Source organism: Rhamphochromis longiceps, linkage group LG13 (genome assembly GCF_057381845.1).
Source record: "Rhamphochromis longiceps isolate RC_006_pf linkage group LG13, R_longiceps_female_GT1.1, whole genome shotgun sequence".
Lineage (NCBI taxonomy): Eukaryota > Metazoa > Chordata > Actinopteri > Cichliformes > Cichlidae > Rhamphochromis > Rhamphochromis longiceps.
This window is the reverse complement of record NC_140569.1, coordinates 24447464-24465831: the sequence shown is the minus strand read 5'-3', so window position 1 is coordinate 24465831 and position 18368 is coordinate 24447464. Positions and strand designations below refer to the sequence as shown.

Genomic DNA, 18368 nt, shown 5'->3' with positions numbered 1-18368 from the left:
AAGCGTCTGGACTTCTTTAAGTTTCTTGAAGACGTTTCACCTCTCATCCGAGAAGCTTCTTCAGTTCTGTCAAAAGTCTTCGAGCTGTAAATTGTTGGTGCATTATAGATGATTTTTTTCCTTTCACAAACACTGTTCAATCATCAGCGAACACTTCTGAAGTGACCGTGAGAAAACCACCAAAAATAACACGAATGAAGAAACACCGATAGAATAATTGTTTTTTTTATTTATATAAAAGCCCAAAACTGAACACAAAAAAGGTGTGAAAGCGGGTGCAGGTCACAATCAGCCAGGGTTTCAGGTGAGCTCATTGTGAAACCTGGCCCCACCCTATCATGTGATTTCCTGAGGTCAAATGGCCCAGGATGTGAGTGGGCGTCAAGGCGTCTGGGAAGGGATTTTAAAACTGGATTATAGACAGTTGGTGTTGTAAGCCACCGCCTCTGTTCAAAGATGGTCGCTCACAGTGGACATAAATGGCTTCTTTCACTCCTCTTTCAAACCATCTGTCCTCTCTGTCCAAAATGTGAACATTGGCATTGGCGTCCTAGTGACCTTTGTCCTTTAGATGCAGATGAACAGCCGAGTCTTGTCCCGTGGAGGTGGCTCTTCTACGTTGTGCCATGCGTTTATGACCCATTTGACTCTAGAACTGAAGAAGCTTCTCAGATGAGAGGCGAAACGGCTTCAAGCAACTTAAAGAAGTCCAGAGGCTTTTCTTTGCAAGCTTCTTAAACTGCAATGACCTGGATGACTGAGAACCTTCACAGACATTTGTAGGTAAATTTAATTACAAATAAAATAGAGTGAAATTCCATTAATTACAGGATAATTACACACTTTTTTATATATTATAATGTATTATAAAGTGCTATCAATGAAAATAAATTGAAATAGGGCTCTCTGACTAAGAGGTTGAAGGTTATGCCGTCCATCTCCCAACATGGACATTTTGATCTTCTTCACAGTGAAATTTGACACTACTGGAGCATCACTGTGAGGTCAAATTACTCCAGGGGATACCACTTGCATGACTGGGAGCTGACTGATAAGCGTCAGTTGTTCTGTTTCACGGTTCAGATATTTGAACACTGGATGACCTTCAACTATTGTCATTCAGTGCTCTCATCTGTGTTCCAGGTAAAAACATGTATGTTTGCACTCTCACTGTAAAGTTGCTCAAATTGGGATTTAGGTTAAAGCTCTGCTGTGCAGAAACATAAAGTAAATCTTTACAGCTGCGAGTGGGTGTCTGAATCCTTAAATTATGAGTCTAAAAATACGCAAATCTTCCCGTAATATAACACTCCCCATATGTATGCTTTTAGGACACAACATGCAGTTTCCTCAGGTTGTTAAACCACCCTCAAAAATGTGGTCGTGACCTCAATTTCTTTCCTGTAATTAGAGTTTAGTTTTTTTAATCCGTTGCTATCATTCTTTATGCTACCTGTGTGTTACTGCTTATTGAAAACAGCTTAGACTGTTTGGTTTTCACTGGAAATTAAGTTAGCTGGAATGGGGTCTGCCGGAGCTGATTGTTGTCACAGCTGTGCAATAAACTCTTCATTGGATTCTTGTCGCCATAATAATATCATCATGCAACATTCACCAGTCCCATAGGTCAAACTCACATGTGTATTAAGGATATCAATTATACCACGCTTGGATCACTGAAGATTGTCTTTTCATACAAGATGTTGCATTTGGTGCCATTCTCTTGTTTATATGAGTGCAGTTTTATTGCGTTCGGCACTTGTTGGACACCCACTCATGTTCTCCCAGACTTCTGTGCCCCTTCATATGAATGTATATGTGATACATCAAAATGCAGAAGAAACTATGCGTGTCTCTGGGTATATTTGTCCAGTACTGTAAGTGATGGGAAACAGGCTGTTTCTGGGGAGATTGCAGCTCCCTGTGGGAAAGTGTTTATAATTAAGTGTGATTTTCTGCATCCACACCAGACCACAGGAAAAAGAATAAGGCAGGCTATTTTCTGTAGTTGCTGCTCAGCTTTTCATTTGTTCCCATCTTTTTTCACTGGTTTAAGAGAGAAATATGCAGATTTTGAGTTGGGAGGACTTGCAATTAACTGATTTAAAATGCTTATTAATTCCACAGGAAATTTTCTTCATGTTAAATTGCTCATTTGAATTTATTCAACAGTTGAGTGAAGTGCAGGGTGAATTAGAATGAGCTCCTCAAACGACTGGAAAGACTGAAATAAAGGGCCATTTGCAGACAGAGCTGAGTTCTGGGTCCATGTCCGCGCGGCCTCTCAGTAGAGCTACATTCACTGGCTCAGTGACCAGAACTGACACGCAGTCGCTCACACAGAACACCGGTGTCAGTTTCAGAGGAGGATGCCGAGATCGCGTAGGATATGAAAGACGCGAACACACCGAAAACATCGGTTTGAATTCATTAGTGGTGTCTGTGACGCCAACTGAAGCGGCGCGAGAGAGGAAAGAAAAATCAGCACGATCTCTGATTCTCCCATGGTTCAGAGAGTTTGTACCTGTACCTGTCAGACAACTTAACAATTCAGCAGGGAATCTAGTAAACAAATCCAGAACCCAGAACCCAAATCCCCTGATACAAACACATTCCTAAAATCATTCATTCATTTATTTTTGGGCATGGAATATTCTTCATAAAATCAGTGAAATATTCAAACAAGGGATGGAATATCAGCTGCATTTGCATGTCATTTTCACATGCTAATGAATTTTTTGGTGGCAGTACATGGAAATAATATTAAAAGAGTGTGGTAAGAGTTTGATATTAGAAAGGTAATATATAAAATATTATGTACTTACCAAAGTAATAAGCTTGGGAATATCCAAGTAGATAGCTGGTAATATTAAACTTAGATTTATGTTGTCAAATTCACTCCAATAGCACCAATTTTTATATCTTTATTATCCATCAATTTATGCGTCCATCTTCTGTCAATTTAGAATAACGAACTAACCTAAACCAGAGTATCACACGGCATGGCTCAGCCAAAGGCTGGATTCAAACCTAGGACCTTCTTCCTGTGAGGCAAAGGTGATCACTATAGTGCTGCTCCAGTACTTTAGTAATTTCCTGGTATTACTCTGTTATTAACTCATTCTCATGGCTTATTTAGCCCCATTATTCCCATCTTATTACCACGATGTAATCTTAATTGCCACCCATTTGTCTTCTTGTCACACTGCAGTTATGCAGACTTCTCCATGCATGACTAAACTCGCGAAAGAAACTATAAAGCTTGAGAAGGAATGAAACTAAGAGGGATGGATCTGACTGGACTGTGCAGGAAAAAGGTGGAACGATTTTAATAATATATTATAATAACGAGGTATGGTACAATATCCTAGCAACCAAACTGTAAGAAAGGGATCCAGCGCTGCGTGATGCTTCATTTTACATTGAGAAACATCTCACCCTGCCTGCTTCAAACCATCTGGGTTTTTCTCTGTGACCATTTTATGAGCAGAGCTGCCACGTGGGGCACAGTATGATGCAAGCATAGATTCAATTATGAGGTTGGGGTGTTTGGCAGGAAGGTGTGCATGTGTGTGTGTGTGTGTGTGTGTACTGGGCTCTGTCTGAAGCTGATAGATGTGGAGATTTCTAGCTTGGCAAGTGGTTTGGCAAACTGGCAGTAATGTGAGAACGGCCCATTGTGCTTCTGCAGAAAAACCCCTGAACGCTCAGCTGTGTTTACAGCCCAGAGCGTGGCACGGCAGAATCCCCCAACAGCCCCCGCTCCAAAAAACACAGAATCAGAAAAAAAAGTGCCGTTCCCATCCCATTTTTCCCTCAACATGCCCTCCGTGAGGCTGCCTACCAATTAGCCACCGCTTCTGCTGAGGTGAGATAACAACAGAAACCCATGTATCCCCCAAAGACCTCACTAGGACCTTTATTACCGTATTGATATCTTCTGCCTGTCACCGCTGCCCTCACTTGCCTGGCAGCGTGCCAGCAAATTTTATATGAGCGGGGAAAAAAAACCAATCCATAAAGAGGCTGTAACTCAATGCAAGTAGAAAACAGCAGGAGGCAACATTAGACTGAACGGTACATGCTGTAATTAGTGAGAAACTGGAAGGAATAAATATAAAATAAGGTACAGCTGCTTAGTAAATTTAAAAAAACAAAACAGAACTCAATAATAGGTGAAAGCACAAATATGAATAAAAAAAAAAACACAACCAGTGGCAAACAGAGGGGGAAAAAAACCCAACAAAAACAGCAGTTTCTAATCCTTTTATGTGCCCACCGATGTTTTATCTCTCAATAATTCCTACGTAGATGTAATTTGTCCTTTATGTCACAAAAATGTTAAAAACCTAAAGTACGCAATGTCGTTTGAAAACAACGGAAAAATCTAAATATTGCATTTTCCACCCACAGATAATAAAGTGTTCAAGTTAGCTCACATTTTTGTAGCACCACAAACGAGTTACTTCATGGACGCAGTTACAAGAAAGTCCAGTCGTTCAGAACACACACAAAAGTGGCTGGCAGACCAAAATAATAATAATAATAACAATAATAATAACAATTAATAGGCATACATTTTATGTTATTTTATGTGCAAAACTGTTAGCAGTGAAAACAAATTTTAACGTTTTCCGATTGTCCGCTTGGTGTCTGGTCAAAACTCAAACCAAACCTTCATTTGCAGCCATGGGTTACACAGACTTTAAATCTTGCTTATAAAATGGGACTGTAACAAAAGTGGTGACATTTAAATGCTTAAAAAGTGAAAAATAAATTTGACCTTCTTAAAAAACTGTATCTGAAAACGGTTAAAAAGAAACATCTCAATGTGAACTAGTCATCAAAGGCACTCTTTTTAAGGGAGAAAGTGTCTCGTGTGTTGTATTTATATCACGTTTCTTCATTTTGAAGCAGGTGAAAAGTTACAGACCTGATCTGATGGAAACTTTCAGCAGTACCACGGCGGCTGCTTGTCGAGTGTTTCGAGTGAGGCTTTACAGTAAATGGATATGGGGTCACTTCTACTGTAAAAGCCGAGGTCAACCTATCAGGTAGCCATTCTGTGTTTAAGTGCTCATAAAACACTGCAAACATCTATTTCAAATGTCCCAGCTGTCACTGAAGTACTGGTCCTCTTCCTCCTCCTCCTCCTCCTCCTCCTCCTCCTCCTCCTCCTCCTCCTCTTCTTCTTCCTCAATCCCATTTTTCATGAGGTCATCCAACTCATTCACTTCCTCCTCGTCCTCTTCTTCCACCTTGAGCTGTGCAAGCATGGTTTGTAAAGTGGATTTTACTTCCTGAACCTCCTTCTCTAAAGACTGTGCGAAGGGAGTTAAGGAAGAATGCTGCTGCAGACACACACACATTAACATGTAAATAAAACGCATGCCAACAGACAAATATGTCACATGTGCCCTGATGTGTGCCCCCTGACGGTTAATGGCAATAGCAGCGGACAGCCATAACGTGATGAAGTCATCAATCTCCGATTTTGGCCCACGAGCGGATTATCGGGACAGATCATCGAGTCATACTCAATTTAACCCCATCCAATTATTCGCTATTCATGAGCTCGTCTCAACCGTGAGGCTGGGTGGCAATGTGGGGACCCAAGCAAACAGACTGCCCAGCTAAATTATTCATAAACCATCAATGAAACGGGATAGAGGCTGTCAACAGGAGGGGGATTGTTTAACCTGCTTAGAAACTCAAATTAATCGTGTGAGTGTCCAGCTTAAGTGGCAAATCAAAGGGATGGCTTTGATGGCAGATGGGGCCTGATGGCTCGTTTTGCTGTCTGAATGGACACAGATTGTCCTCATTCATAATTAAACAGCTATTAAAGAGCTTTTCATGAATACTGCAGAGGGTTCGACAAGACTTTTAGGGCGGCCTAGTCCAAATGGGAAGAAACTGCTCAGAATGATCTTAAAAACCCTTAAAACTAACCACAAACACCGACAGGATTTTGCCCACCCTCGTCTTCATTTTCTTCAATCCCAGTCTCCGCGGTTGTCCATACACCTCCTGTTATTGAGAGCAGGGACTCAATTAAGACCCTTAGACACTGCCGTTTTGATCGTACTGTCACTATGGCAACAGTCCCAGCATCGCTAGTTCAGTTTCTGTTCAATTTTCCTTGCAAACCGACAATACTGTCCTCAAGTGTCCACTGCAGTTCTGCACGAGTGCAGTGACTTCAAATATCAGAAATAAGTGACACATAAGGACATGAGAGCAGAGAGGTGGAAAGAGGTGCGCCGGTCTCTGTCTATCTCCGACTGCCAGGCTGCATTGAAATCATGCAAACAGGGTCTGTGCTGGCCCCTGACAGTACAGTGGGGGACGCTCTAAAAAGATATAAAAGCAGACTAACCACAGATCAACAAAAAGAGCCGGGGAGGGGGGCACTGCAGAACACACTGGTTCTAGAGATCGCCAAATTAAATACACAATTAAATACTGTCCAGCACAGAAAAATTGGACGTGACAGAAACTAAGCAACAGCAGGTAAAGGTGGCAAATTTTCACCACGCCAATGTTGAAATATTACCTTTTGATTCTGTCTTAATACGCCCACCATGCAGAGGGGAAAAGTGGAGCGAGAAAAATACACTAATCTATTTCCAATCAGCCTTCTAATTAGCACAGAAAATGATGTATTGTGACCTGTAATCAGCTTCAACAGTTTGATTTGAGTCATTATCATGGATATTGTAATTTCCTGCAAACCACATCCAGCAAGTGGAAGTGGGCAAATGGAGAAAGGGAGGGGCGGTGAGGACGGGTGAAGAGAGGGAGGGTCAGCTTGGAGAATAGACGTTAAGATATGACGGGGAGTCATTACAGTGACATTCTTCTATCTGCTGCGGCACTGCCCCTGTCGACCAGCTTTAATCTCAGCCCATGGTGACTGGCAGCCCGCATCAGCGGCCCTCTAATAACCTCACATGGACATTTACCGTTTCATTTTGCAGCTGGCACTTCCAACCTGTCGAGAAAAATCCTGTGCACCCAGCTTACATTTGAAGTTGAATGGACAAATAATGTCAGATTAGACAGGCTGATTTTTTCTTCCTTTTTCATTGAATGGTAACGTCACAAAACGCAAACATCAGTCAGTCAGCAGTTAAGCAAGGTAGTTTGAATGTGTACTTTGGAGAGTTGGAAGGTCTTGAGGAAAACTAGGTGTTTCAGATAAATGGACAGACACACATAACTGACCCCAAGGTGTGAATTATCAGGTCAGTCATGCAAGAGTAATATAGGACAGCGAACTCATTGCAACTAGGAAAACTTGGTGGTTCAAATCAGGCTGACTGCAATCACTCTCAGACTGATTGACATTATTTGTAAACCTTTACCAATCTAACAGAGGAACTTAGTCAGCATGTCACAATCAATCTGAGCCACTCTAAACTAGCGGTCCCCAACCTTTTTTGCGCTGGTTTATGTCTGACAATATTTTCACGGACCGGCCTTTAAGGTGTCGCACATAAATACAACAAAATAAAACCAGTACCGGTACCAAAAAAAGAAGATTTATTTATAACACACCGGAAAAGACCCAGGGAAACAGAGTTAACGATAAAAACGATTATAAAAAAATAACGCTGAAAACCGATAAAAACCCTGAAAACCACAAATTTCACACCGGAGCCTCAACTTTTGCAGCCCGGTACCAAACAAGTCACGGATCGGTACCGGTCCGTTCCCGGGGGTTGGGGACCGCTGCTCTAAATCAATGAGTGCAACTAATTTATAAAACCAGACTCAACTCAAATATTCTTATATAAAAGCAGGGCTAGCCAGCACCCATGTAATTTGCAATTATATTGCTGTCCTGGAGCAACTATATCACTATTTGTGCTGCAATTTTCTGTTTCATATCTGTGAGACTCTGGCTGGACTCTAAATGTAGTAATTAATGTTGGCAACAGATTTGTGAATTGCACTGATCTTTCACAATTAATTGCCCTATTATCAGAAACAGACTGTAAGTGCCAACTTGACCCCATTCAGTTGCAAACTAATAGCACACTGACTCTGTCTTATTGCCATTTGATGCACCAATGTTGCTCTGTAGACAGCAACTGACTATAAGTTGTAAGAGACCTGGATCTTTTCCAAACAACCATTTCAAAGACACTGGAAGTTCAACACCCACAGCAGCAATGATTATGTTTGTGCCACAGGCTCCAGCCACTGTTTTCCCCACTGTGACTGTAGCATGATGTATATTTACAGTTAATTTAAAGGATATGGGTGAGGGCCTGATCCCGATTCAGTATGGCCATCTGCAGTTCATCTTCCAAGGACATCAGCCTGTTACTGATCTGCTCACAGCGCTCCGTCAGTTCGGTAGCCCCAGTGTCGCTGCACCCATCCTGGGTAAGAGAAGACATGAAGGGTCAACAAGGGAAGTTGTTCAAATATAAGCCTCTGATACTGACAATGATCAAAACTTGTGCTAATCTGATGTAGTTCAACCAAAGAAAAGCAAAGAGTTGGGAAATTCACAGAAGATTTCTGTCTCCTAGAAAGTAACATGCACCAAGCTACAAAAACATTGGCTACAGCTCCCATAATGCAACTGGGCAGTTTTTTTATTAGCCCCTCCTTGCCTGATAAAAATGACAAACCGTGTTTGCATGTGTATAATGCAGCATTAAAACTGCGACAAACAATAAACCTCAAAGTTATCATCGTGCTTCATGTTGCCCTGGGTTAGATGAACTGTTTGCAGGCTCACACACTGACATGTTTATATATTTATATTTACCAACTACAGTATGCTCTTCATTCAGATGACTCTGTTTATTAACAGATTTTTTTTTATTATAGCAGCTAACGTTTTTTTGCCATTCTAACCACTTGCAAGTCTCAGTTAATGTGCAACAAAAAGCGTTTATTCGCAAACACACACCTAGAGGGGCAGTGTTTACAACATTAAGAGATATCTGCATATTACATGATGCTACAAGGCTGGGTGCATTTTGAAGAATGGCAGGGATGTCAGGTTGGTGGAAGTTCAGAGTGCAGTAGGGCAGAGCATTCGGGGAGCAACGCTGGCCATAATTAGAACAGCCCCCTTTGCAGACATTGTGTCCTAGTTTCTTCTCTCTTATCAAGCATAGAGAACACAAACGCACACCCAAGAGTACACGCACACTCACTTCAAGCAAACAGACACACACACGCACACAGACTCAGTGTTCTCCTTAAACAACACAAAGAGTCTAATCTGACTCATAGCTGCAGGTTAAAAGAAAAAGAAAAAAAAATCAACTCCCTGCAGCTCAGAGGTGTCAGAACAATCACTGAAAAGTCGCGTCTCTGGTCTCTGCCCTGGAATAGCTCTCCCACTCTGGATGATGTAACACCAGAAAAGAAACGTACCACAACAGCAAGTGTTGGGGGCGGCAATATGTGCGAGACATCCTGACACAATTAAGGAATTAAGCGAGATTTTTTCAATGCAGAGAGGCCCACAGGAAACAGCATTCAGAGAAAAGATATTTTAGCGCTTGAGGAACTTTGAATGAACAAACGATCACTGTCACAAGTCTCTCCTCTGGCTTCACTTCACCTCGTCCTGGATCTTTTCCCCTCAACAGATTCAGTGAGCTGTTTGTTTATCCAGGTTAGGGGCTTCTCCAGCAGATAAGGGCCCTGGGTTTGTGTAGCTAATTGATTCTTTACTTTCCAGCCTTCAGTCAGCTTTTGTAAAGTCAATACAACCACAGGACAGAAAACAAAAGCTCCCCGTGCAGAATGACACTCTTTAAAAGACACGCCTGACAGGTTGTTTAAAAGCCATTAAAACAAAAACAAAATCTTTAAAAAAATAAAATAAAATCACAAATTGTAATGTTGCTCCAGGTGGTGATCAAAACAGCTTTCTTCGCTATCTCTGCCTTTGACAAACAAGGCGACAGATTTCACCGACATGTCAATTTGCATAATAGAATCGCAGGCTTGCGTGTATTGGCGTGTTGATTTGTGTTGTACATTAGCGCTAATGTTATTAAACCAAAGTAAACAAAGCAGACTGGGGGAGCGTGGTGTTGAGGAAATTATTTAGGAATTCAATATTCAAACTCATGTATGCAGTTGTATGATTATTTAAGCAATAATGAGTGAGAGGCAGCAGGTAATTGTGCATGCTCCCATGGGTGCTGTTCTACCCACTTTGCACCAGGCGGACAATACAAAGCAATATTATTGCACTGGCATAGCACTCAAGGCAGTATTTGCTTAAAAAATACAGTGGCTAATTTATTTTAAATAAGAAACTTGGAGTGCCTGACTTTTTTATAAAAAAAATAATAATAATAAAAACTAAATGAATATAAATGAAAGGCCAGTAATACGGCGGTTCATGCCAAACAAGTTCAGCAGGAGGTAAAAGTCTGTATTTTGCAGCATATTGTAAACAGCAGATCAAACGTAAATCAAGATTTTAGCCTCGTTAATGCGTTAAGTACTTTTTTTATGTACTGGAAAACACATCAAAAATACATCAAACAAATTTCGTATAAGAACCTTTAGTGTGTTGTCTTGTCTTTTGGTCCCTGCATTCACACGGGTTCTATTTCTCTCCTACCTTTTGGTAGCCAGCTGTCTGCAGTGGAAGTTACAGAAATCTTATTTCAAATTTGGAGGTGAAATGTTCAAGGACATCGTCACAGTAAAATGCCAAAAAATAGGTGTCTCTCAGTGAACAGCAGCCTGCAAGTTACGCACATCCACGACACCGCTGCTGAAGGAAAGCTATTAGCTCATACTTGAAGTACTTTCTAAGTTACTTTTCTTAACAATGATCAATTTCTGGTATATTCAAGTTGCAGCTCCCTTGTAATGTGAAAGGTTGCTTCTTAGGTTTCAACATTAATCCTTACCAGCAAATACGTCTGCAAAGGAACATTGTATACAAATATGTGCAGTAATAAGAGAATTCAGTACTGCAGTTATTTTATTACATATTCTCAAGGCAGTATGTAGGTTGAGCCCCAAAAAGTCGGCATGCATCATATGTTCAAATGCTTCCCAGACGTGCCATAAATGCACACAGCTGTCCCAAAATCCAAACCATAAAGAAATTAGACAAAGCTGTAAATCATTTCCTTATTTTGCGGTTTACGTTGAAGTTCAAATCGAGGATCAGAATGGGGTAGAGAGGTGTTTCAAGTGACTTTGAATGTGGCAGTAGAAACTTGGGCTCTATTTTACTTTTTCCTAAAAGCAAAGTTTACAATGTCTGTAATGTTTAACACCAAGCTGATGGTAACTTTGGGGATGTCACTCAAATAAGCTTTGCCAAAACAAAGAAAAATCTTTTCTTTCCTTTTCCCCTCATCTTTCTAGAGCTGTAACTGTCATTTCTACCTGACCTTAATGATTTTGCTTTTCATTGTGGGACAATAGCTGCCATCAACAAAGAACTACAAAAATCAGCCCTTTTATAGTGCGCAGGATTGAGTATACTTAATTTTGTTGCTATTCAAATGTGAAGTGGAATTTGAATACAGCTTCAGTTTTTGAGCACTTCTGTCCTACACTGCAGGATTCTCCACAATTGTTCAGTTTGGGGGAAAAAAACCCATCAAGCTATGTTTTTTCTTTGTGATGTTTGTTTGGCAATGATCTTCTAAACCTGTAGCTTGACTGACATCCAACAGTACGTGTGCTTCTTCATTTGTGCCTACAAAGTGATACATTTCATTTCAGAGGTGGAAAAGCAATGCAGTGTTAAACATTATAAAACAACCATTAGTATACAGTAGCTCCTGTAATACGAGGTATGATGTAGGAACCTGTTGCAAAGCAGTCAAACAAATCTCAACAGAAACCATTCAACATTCCAGTTTAATGATGTATCTACTGTTGTTCAGAACTATGGGTGAGTGTAACAAGACATATGCAAGGACCTTGAAAGGATAAAAGAACAATTAGTAGAGGTTAGAAGAAAACAGTAGCAACACACATGACCACACAAACTCACACACACCAATCAATCTCCATTGTGGCAGCAGGGCAGCAGCTAAGTGGAAATCATTTACTTAAAGTCATTATGGAAAGGAGAAAGAGGTCAGACGCTCTGCGCGAGGCAGAGAATCGAGCTCCTCCCGATGCTATCACAACACCATCACTGGAAAGATGCCATTAAACAGCTATCACATCATCTGACTCAGTGATGTATCACTGTAATGTCGCTGTACTTTATTGTAATTACCTATTTTAGGGTATCTGGCTTTTTAATAACTACATGTAATGTCATATAAAGTTAGAAAAGGGGAAGGCTTCTCACTTCTACAGCGCCACAGTTAAAATTTCATGTAAATTGATGCTGTCTCTTAAAATAGATTTTAGAAGGTAACTGAGCCAATGTTTGATAGAAGCTTTGGGTGAAATGTTATCACTGGTAATGCAGGTTGTAGCATTGAGAACCTGTTAAACATGACATGCGTCATTTACTGGTTTGAATTCCTGCGAGTGCCACCGTTTACTGAGCCACTGTGTGGCTGTGTGACCTTGTGTAAATTCAAACATAAAGTTACTGACCCAGTGGGCTCCAGTGCCCACTGGGTCTGAGACTGTTTTTGCTGGGGGGCCCGAGGAGCCCGTCCAGCCATCAGCTGCAGTCTCATCACCAGCTGCAGTCTCATCACCAGCTGCAGTCTCATCACCCTCGCCTGCTGCGGCCTCAGAGTCTTCGGCCTCGCCTGGTCCGGTTTCAGCATCTGCTTTGTCTTCATCCTCGTCGCCTGGTCCAGCGTCTGCTTTGGCTGCATCCTCGTCTGGTCCAGCCTCCGTGTCTTCATCCTCGTCGTCTGGTCCAGCCTCCGTGTCTTCATCCTCGTCGTCTGGTCCAGCCTCCGTGTCTTCATCCTCGTCGTCTGGTCCAGCCTCCGTGTCCTCATCAGCTTCGTCTGGTCCAGCCTCCGTGTCCTCATCAGCTTCGTCTGGTCCAGCCTCCGCTTCGCCTGGGGCTGCAGGGGCCACGCAGCCTTCAGGTCCCCTACTACCACCTCCACATCGTCGGTCATCTGCCAGGCCGCTTGTTGGGCATCTCCGCCACCGTGGACGCCCTCCTGAACGCCCTCCTGAACGCCGCCACTACCTTCCACGTGGCCGGCCTCCGGACTTGTTTCCACGCCGCTGTTGCCGTCCGCACGGTCGGCCCCCAGAGCTGTTTCCACGCCGCTGTTGCCGTCTGCACGGTCGGACCCCAGAACTGTTTCCACACCACTGCCTACTGCGTGGCCGGCCTCCGGACCTGCCCCACTGCCGCTGCCTTTCACACAGTCGGCCCCCGGAACTGAACTGTTTTGGCCTCCGGGTCGGCCCCCTGAGGCCAAAACGGACTGTGTCCCTCCGTCCTGGACCCCCACCGCCCGCCCTGGTCGGGTCGTTTTCTGTTTTTTGGTTCGTGGGGGGGTTTTTTGGTTTTGGTCCGTTTTTGTGTTTCTGTTGGGCTGTCTGGTGCCAACCCTTGAGGGGGGGGGGGGGGGGGTACTGTCATGGTCCTGAGTCTGAGGACTCAGTGTTTTGTGTTTCCTTATGCTTTTGTTCATTCCGAGTGTGTATTCTGTTGTGATTTTGCCATTTGTTAGGTTTCTGTTCTTTGCCTGCCTGCTCCCACTTCTCTGTGTTCCCTCTGTCTGTCCATGGTGTTATTGTGTCTGCTCATGAGTCTGCCTGTCATGTTCAGTGTCCTGTCTGATTCTCTGTGTCTGTTAGTTTCCTGTTTTATTCTGAAAGTTCATGTCTCATGTCAGTGTGTTCAGTTTTACCTCTCCCCTGTCTCGTTAGCCTTATTGCTCCCAGCTGTGTCTCCCTCCTGTGGCCCATTCCCTGATTACTCCCCGTGTATTTAAGCCCTGTGTTTTCCTGTGCTCTCTGTCGCGTCGTCTGTTTAGTTCCATGTCAGTCTGCATTATTCTGTTACCTGGTATTCGTTCTGCGTCTCTCTGCCATCTCTCTTTGTGCATTTCGCTCCTCCTCCCGTGAGTGTTTGGTTTAAGTTTTGTTCTTTAGTTTTCCCAGTTTAGGTTTGTTTACTCCCCGCTCTGCTCTTCCTGTTTTGTCACCTTCTCACCGCTGTAAATAAACACTCACTCGCACCCCAGCCGGTACCTGCATTTTGGATCCTTTTTTCAATACACCACACGACTGCTGTGCAGCCGTGACAGTACGACGCGACCACAAGATGGATCCAGCGGTCTTGGCCGGGGAGAGCGACCTCACACGTGCCCTACGCCTGGTGGACTGGGTAACCCACACCTCCAATGCACGAGCGAAGGTTGTGGGGATAAATGCCGTTGAGGCTATCCTGGCCGGAAATCCTTATCTCCACCAGGTCCGGGGATTTACAGACTTAATCGCTGAGCTGCATAAAGCCCGGGAAGCGGTGCAAGCTCGGGAAGTAGCGGATTCTGCCCAGCAACAATGGACTATGACCGCCACAAAGCATCCGTCTCAGATTCACCCACCGGAGGTTTCACGGCCCGACCCCCCAGAGGATTTTCCCTGCCTGTCGGAGCCGTCAGCGGTGGGGAGGAAACATTCGCGCCACTGGCGCTTCACCCCACAGCCGGATTCAGGGACTCCTGTGCAACCAGCTGTGGTGAGTTTTAAGGACGCTGGTGCTTCTGGGACTGTGTTTTCTGGGGCTGTTCATGGGGAGGGTAAAGACAGTACACGGTGTTTACCTACCTTCGTGGTAACTAACCTCTCACAAGTAACTGACTGTGTTTCATCCACTCCACCACCAACTCCAGTCTCACTTCAACCTGTACATCAGCCTTTAGCCAGTTCATTAGCCCAGCCTGCATCTATTCCATTAGCCCGGTCACCCGCTCCCTCCATACTGGACGCTGTGTCTGTGCCACCCATTTTGAACCCCGTTCCTAGCACCCATTTTGAGCGGAGAGACAAACGCATTAAAACCACTCTAGTTTCTCAGAAACTGGCTAATTTAGAGACTGTTACTCGCCCCAGGGCCTCCCCAGAGGCTGGGTCTCAGCCCCCAGCAGACTCTGGACCCCTGGCGGTCAAGAAGCCAGCTGAGGACCGCACCCAGCCGTCGCTGCCTGAGCAGACTCAATGCTCTGTGCAGCTGCAGTCTGCCATGTGTTTGCCAGAGGCCCGTGTGCCTGCTGGTTCTGTTCTGTCCCTGCCAGAGGTCTCCGCACCTGCTGGTTCTGTTCTGTCTCTGCCAGAGGTCTCCGCACCTGCTGGTTCTGTTCTGTCTCTGCCAGAGGTCCGTGTGCCTGCTGGTTCTGTTGCGTCCCTGCCAGAGGCCCGTGTGCCTGCTGGTTCTGTTCTGTCTCTGCCAGAGGTCTCCGCACCTGCTGGTTCTGTTCTGTCTCTGCCAGAGGCCCGTGTGCCTGCTGGTTCTGTTGCGTTCCTGCCAGAGGCCCGTGTGCCTGCTGGTTCTGTTCTGTGTGTGCCAGGGGCTCCAGTGCCCACTGGGTCTGAGACTGTTTTTGCTGGGGGGCCCGAGGAGCCCGTCCAGCCATCAGCTGCAGTCTCATCACCAGCTGCAGTCTCATCACCAGCTGCAGTCTCATCACCCTCGCCTGCTGCGGCCTCAGAGTCTTCGGCCTCGCCTGGTCCGGTTTCAGCATCTGCTTTGTCTTCATCCTCGTCGCCTGGTCCAGCGTCTGCTTTGGCTGCATCCTCGTCTGGTCCAGCCTCCGTGTCTTCATCCTCGTCGTCTGGTCCAGCCTCCGTGTCCTCATCAGCTTCGTCTGGTCCAGCCTCCGTGTCCTCATCAGCTTCGTCTGGTCCAGCCTCCGCTTCGCCTGGGGCTGCAGGGGCCACGCAGCCTTCAGGTCCCCTACTACCACCTCCACATCGTCGGTCATCTGCCAGGCCGCTTGTTGGGCATCTCCGCCACCGTGGACGCCCTCCTGAACGCCCTCCTGAACGCCGCCACTACCTTCCACGTGGCCGGCCTCCGGACTTGTTTCCACGCCGCTGTTGCCGTCCGCACGGTCGGCCCCCAGAGCTGTTTCCACGCCGCTGTTGCCGTCTGCACGGTCGGACCCCAGAACTGTTTCCATACCACTGCCTACTGCGTGGCCGGCCTCCGGACCTGCCCCACTGCCGCTGCCTTTCACACGGTCGGCCCCCGGAACTGAACTGTTTTGGCCTCCGGGTCGGCCCCCTGAGGCCAAAACGGACTGTGTCCCTCCGTCCTGGACCCCCACCGCCCGCCCTGGTCGGGTCGTTTTCTGTTTTTTGGTTCGTGGGGGGGTTTTTTGGTTTTGGTCCGTTTTTGTGTTTCTGTTGGGCTGTCTGGTGCCAACCCTTGAGGGGGGGGGGGGGGGGGGGGGTACTGTCATGGTCCTGAGTCTGAGGACTCAGTGTTTTGTGTTTCCTTATGCTTTTGTTCATTCCGAGTGTGTATTCTGTTGTGATTTTGCCATTTGTTAGGTTTCTGTTCTTTGCCTGCCTGCTCCCACTTCTCTGTGTTCCCTCTGTCTGTCCATGGTGTTATTGTGTCTGCTCATGAGTCTGCCTGTCATGTTCAGTGTCCTGTCTGATTCTCTGTGTCTGTTAGTTTCCTGTTTTATTCTGAAAGTTCATGTCTCATGTCAGTGTGTTCAGTTTTACCTCTCCCCTGTCTCGTTAGCCTTATTGCTCCCAGCTGTGTCTCGCTCCTGTGGCCCATTCCCTGATTACTCCCCGTGTATTTAAGCCCTGTGTTTTCCTGTGCTCTCTGTCGCGTCGTCTGTTTAGTTCCATGTCAGTCTGCATTATTCTGTTACCTGGTATTCGTTCTGCGTCTCTCTGCCATCTCTCTTTGTGCATTTCGCTCCTCCTCCCGTGAGTGTTTGGTTTAAGTTTTGTTCTTTAGTTTTCCCAGTTTAGGTTTGTTTACTCCCCGCTCTGCTCTTCCTGTTTTGTCACCTTCTCACCGCTGTAAATAAACACTCACTCGCACCCCAGCCGGTACCTGCATTTTGGATCCTTTTTTCAATACACCACACGACTGCTGTGCAGCCGTGACAGTTACAGTGTGTAAAATCTCACCACTAGATGTCACTAAGATGCAGATTCCAATTAAGTTAATTCTGTTTTCTTACCGTTCCCAATTAAAGCGCGTAATCCTAACTATGGTGGCCACTGTAGGACAAACATGTTATATTCAGCCCAGAGATTAACCTTAAATCTAGACTGTTTTGTACACACTATTGTAAAATATTTAAATAATATCAACATTTGCCAGCAAATCGGGAAATAAAAAAATGTTTAAAAAAAAGATATTTTTCAGTTTAATACTTTCCTAAATTTTATATTTTTACCAAGAGTCACCTGAAAATCTATGGACACTGTTGATCTCACAGCAAAATGACTCCAAACCAGTTTTTGCTCAGTAGGCTTTCTGCCTACTGTTTACCTCAGCTGCCAGTGCTGGATGAGAAACGTCCACATCTACTTAAGGAGGCTGTAAAGCTTTGTGAAAAGGAATCGATGAGTCAGCAAAGCTCACTTCTGTCCAACAACAGCAACAATGAGGTGGGTTTTTGAAGACATGATGTACTTTTGTGTCAGCAAGCGCTGTTGTTTTTGCTGCTGTTAGCCTCTGTTAGCTGCTGTTAGCCTCTGTTAGCTGCTGTTAGCCTCTGTTAGCTGCTGTTAGCCGAGGTTAGTGATATATTTTTTTAAGTGGATCTAACATTCCTGGACTTGGAATGGCAAATAACCTCTTATACAATGTGACAATGTAACCAAACTGTTTACCAAAAGAGAAGTGCAATTTCAACCCTAACATTAGCTGGCTGACAATAAGGATGATCCTTCATATCTGGAGTTTGAAGGCTTGGACGCAATTTAAAATCTGCCTCCTCTGCACACAAATGCCAGTCCGTGGCCACATGCATAAATTGTATTCAAGATAGCAGGACAACATGGTAGATACCACAAAACCTGCCCTTCTGCATTTTTAACAGATTAATTCAATGTTCATGAGGATGCATTAGTTTGCCAGCAGCAGAATTAAGCGATCTGTACATATGAATAGAATATCCTTTTTTTTTCTATTAAATAAACTCAAAATTGACTGTTACTTATCCCTCATAAGTAACAGTCATAAAAAACATGTTGCAAAAAAGACATGGTGCCTCTCACGTAGATGGTGAAACAGGTGACAGGGGTCATGTTGTTGATAATGTTAGCATTGTACTGATAACATTGAACCACACAGTGATAGTGTTAGCATCACGCACCTCTGGGTGACTATCCTCCATGCAGAACAAAAACTCCTCCAGCTTCTGCAACAAAAATGGGAACATTTGTTGAGGCCACACAGTCGTAAGCCTGCTCATGAATTATTAAAAATACAATTATGTCGG

General features: G+C 44.6%; 1 protein-coding gene across 1 annotated transcript in view; it reads right to left on the bottom strand.

The window, feature by feature from the left end:
• Positions 1 to 1174: 1174 nt before the first annotated feature.
• The window catches only part of disc1 (DISC1 scaffold protein), a 64719-nt gene continuing 47525 nt past the window's right edge, over positions 1175 to 18368 (bottom strand). Inside the window, exons 13-15 of the mRNA XM_085428618.1 lie at positions 18243 to 18287; positions 8268 to 8390; positions 1175 to 5324 (exon numbers count right to left, since the gene is read on the bottom strand). Of these exons, the coding sequence (XP_085284744.1) occupies positions 5103 to 5324; positions 8268 to 8390; positions 18243 to 18287 (390 nt within the window). The 3' untranslated portion in view covers positions 1175 to 5102. The remainder of the gene's footprint in view (positions 5325 to 8267; positions 8391 to 18242; positions 18288 to 18368) is intronic.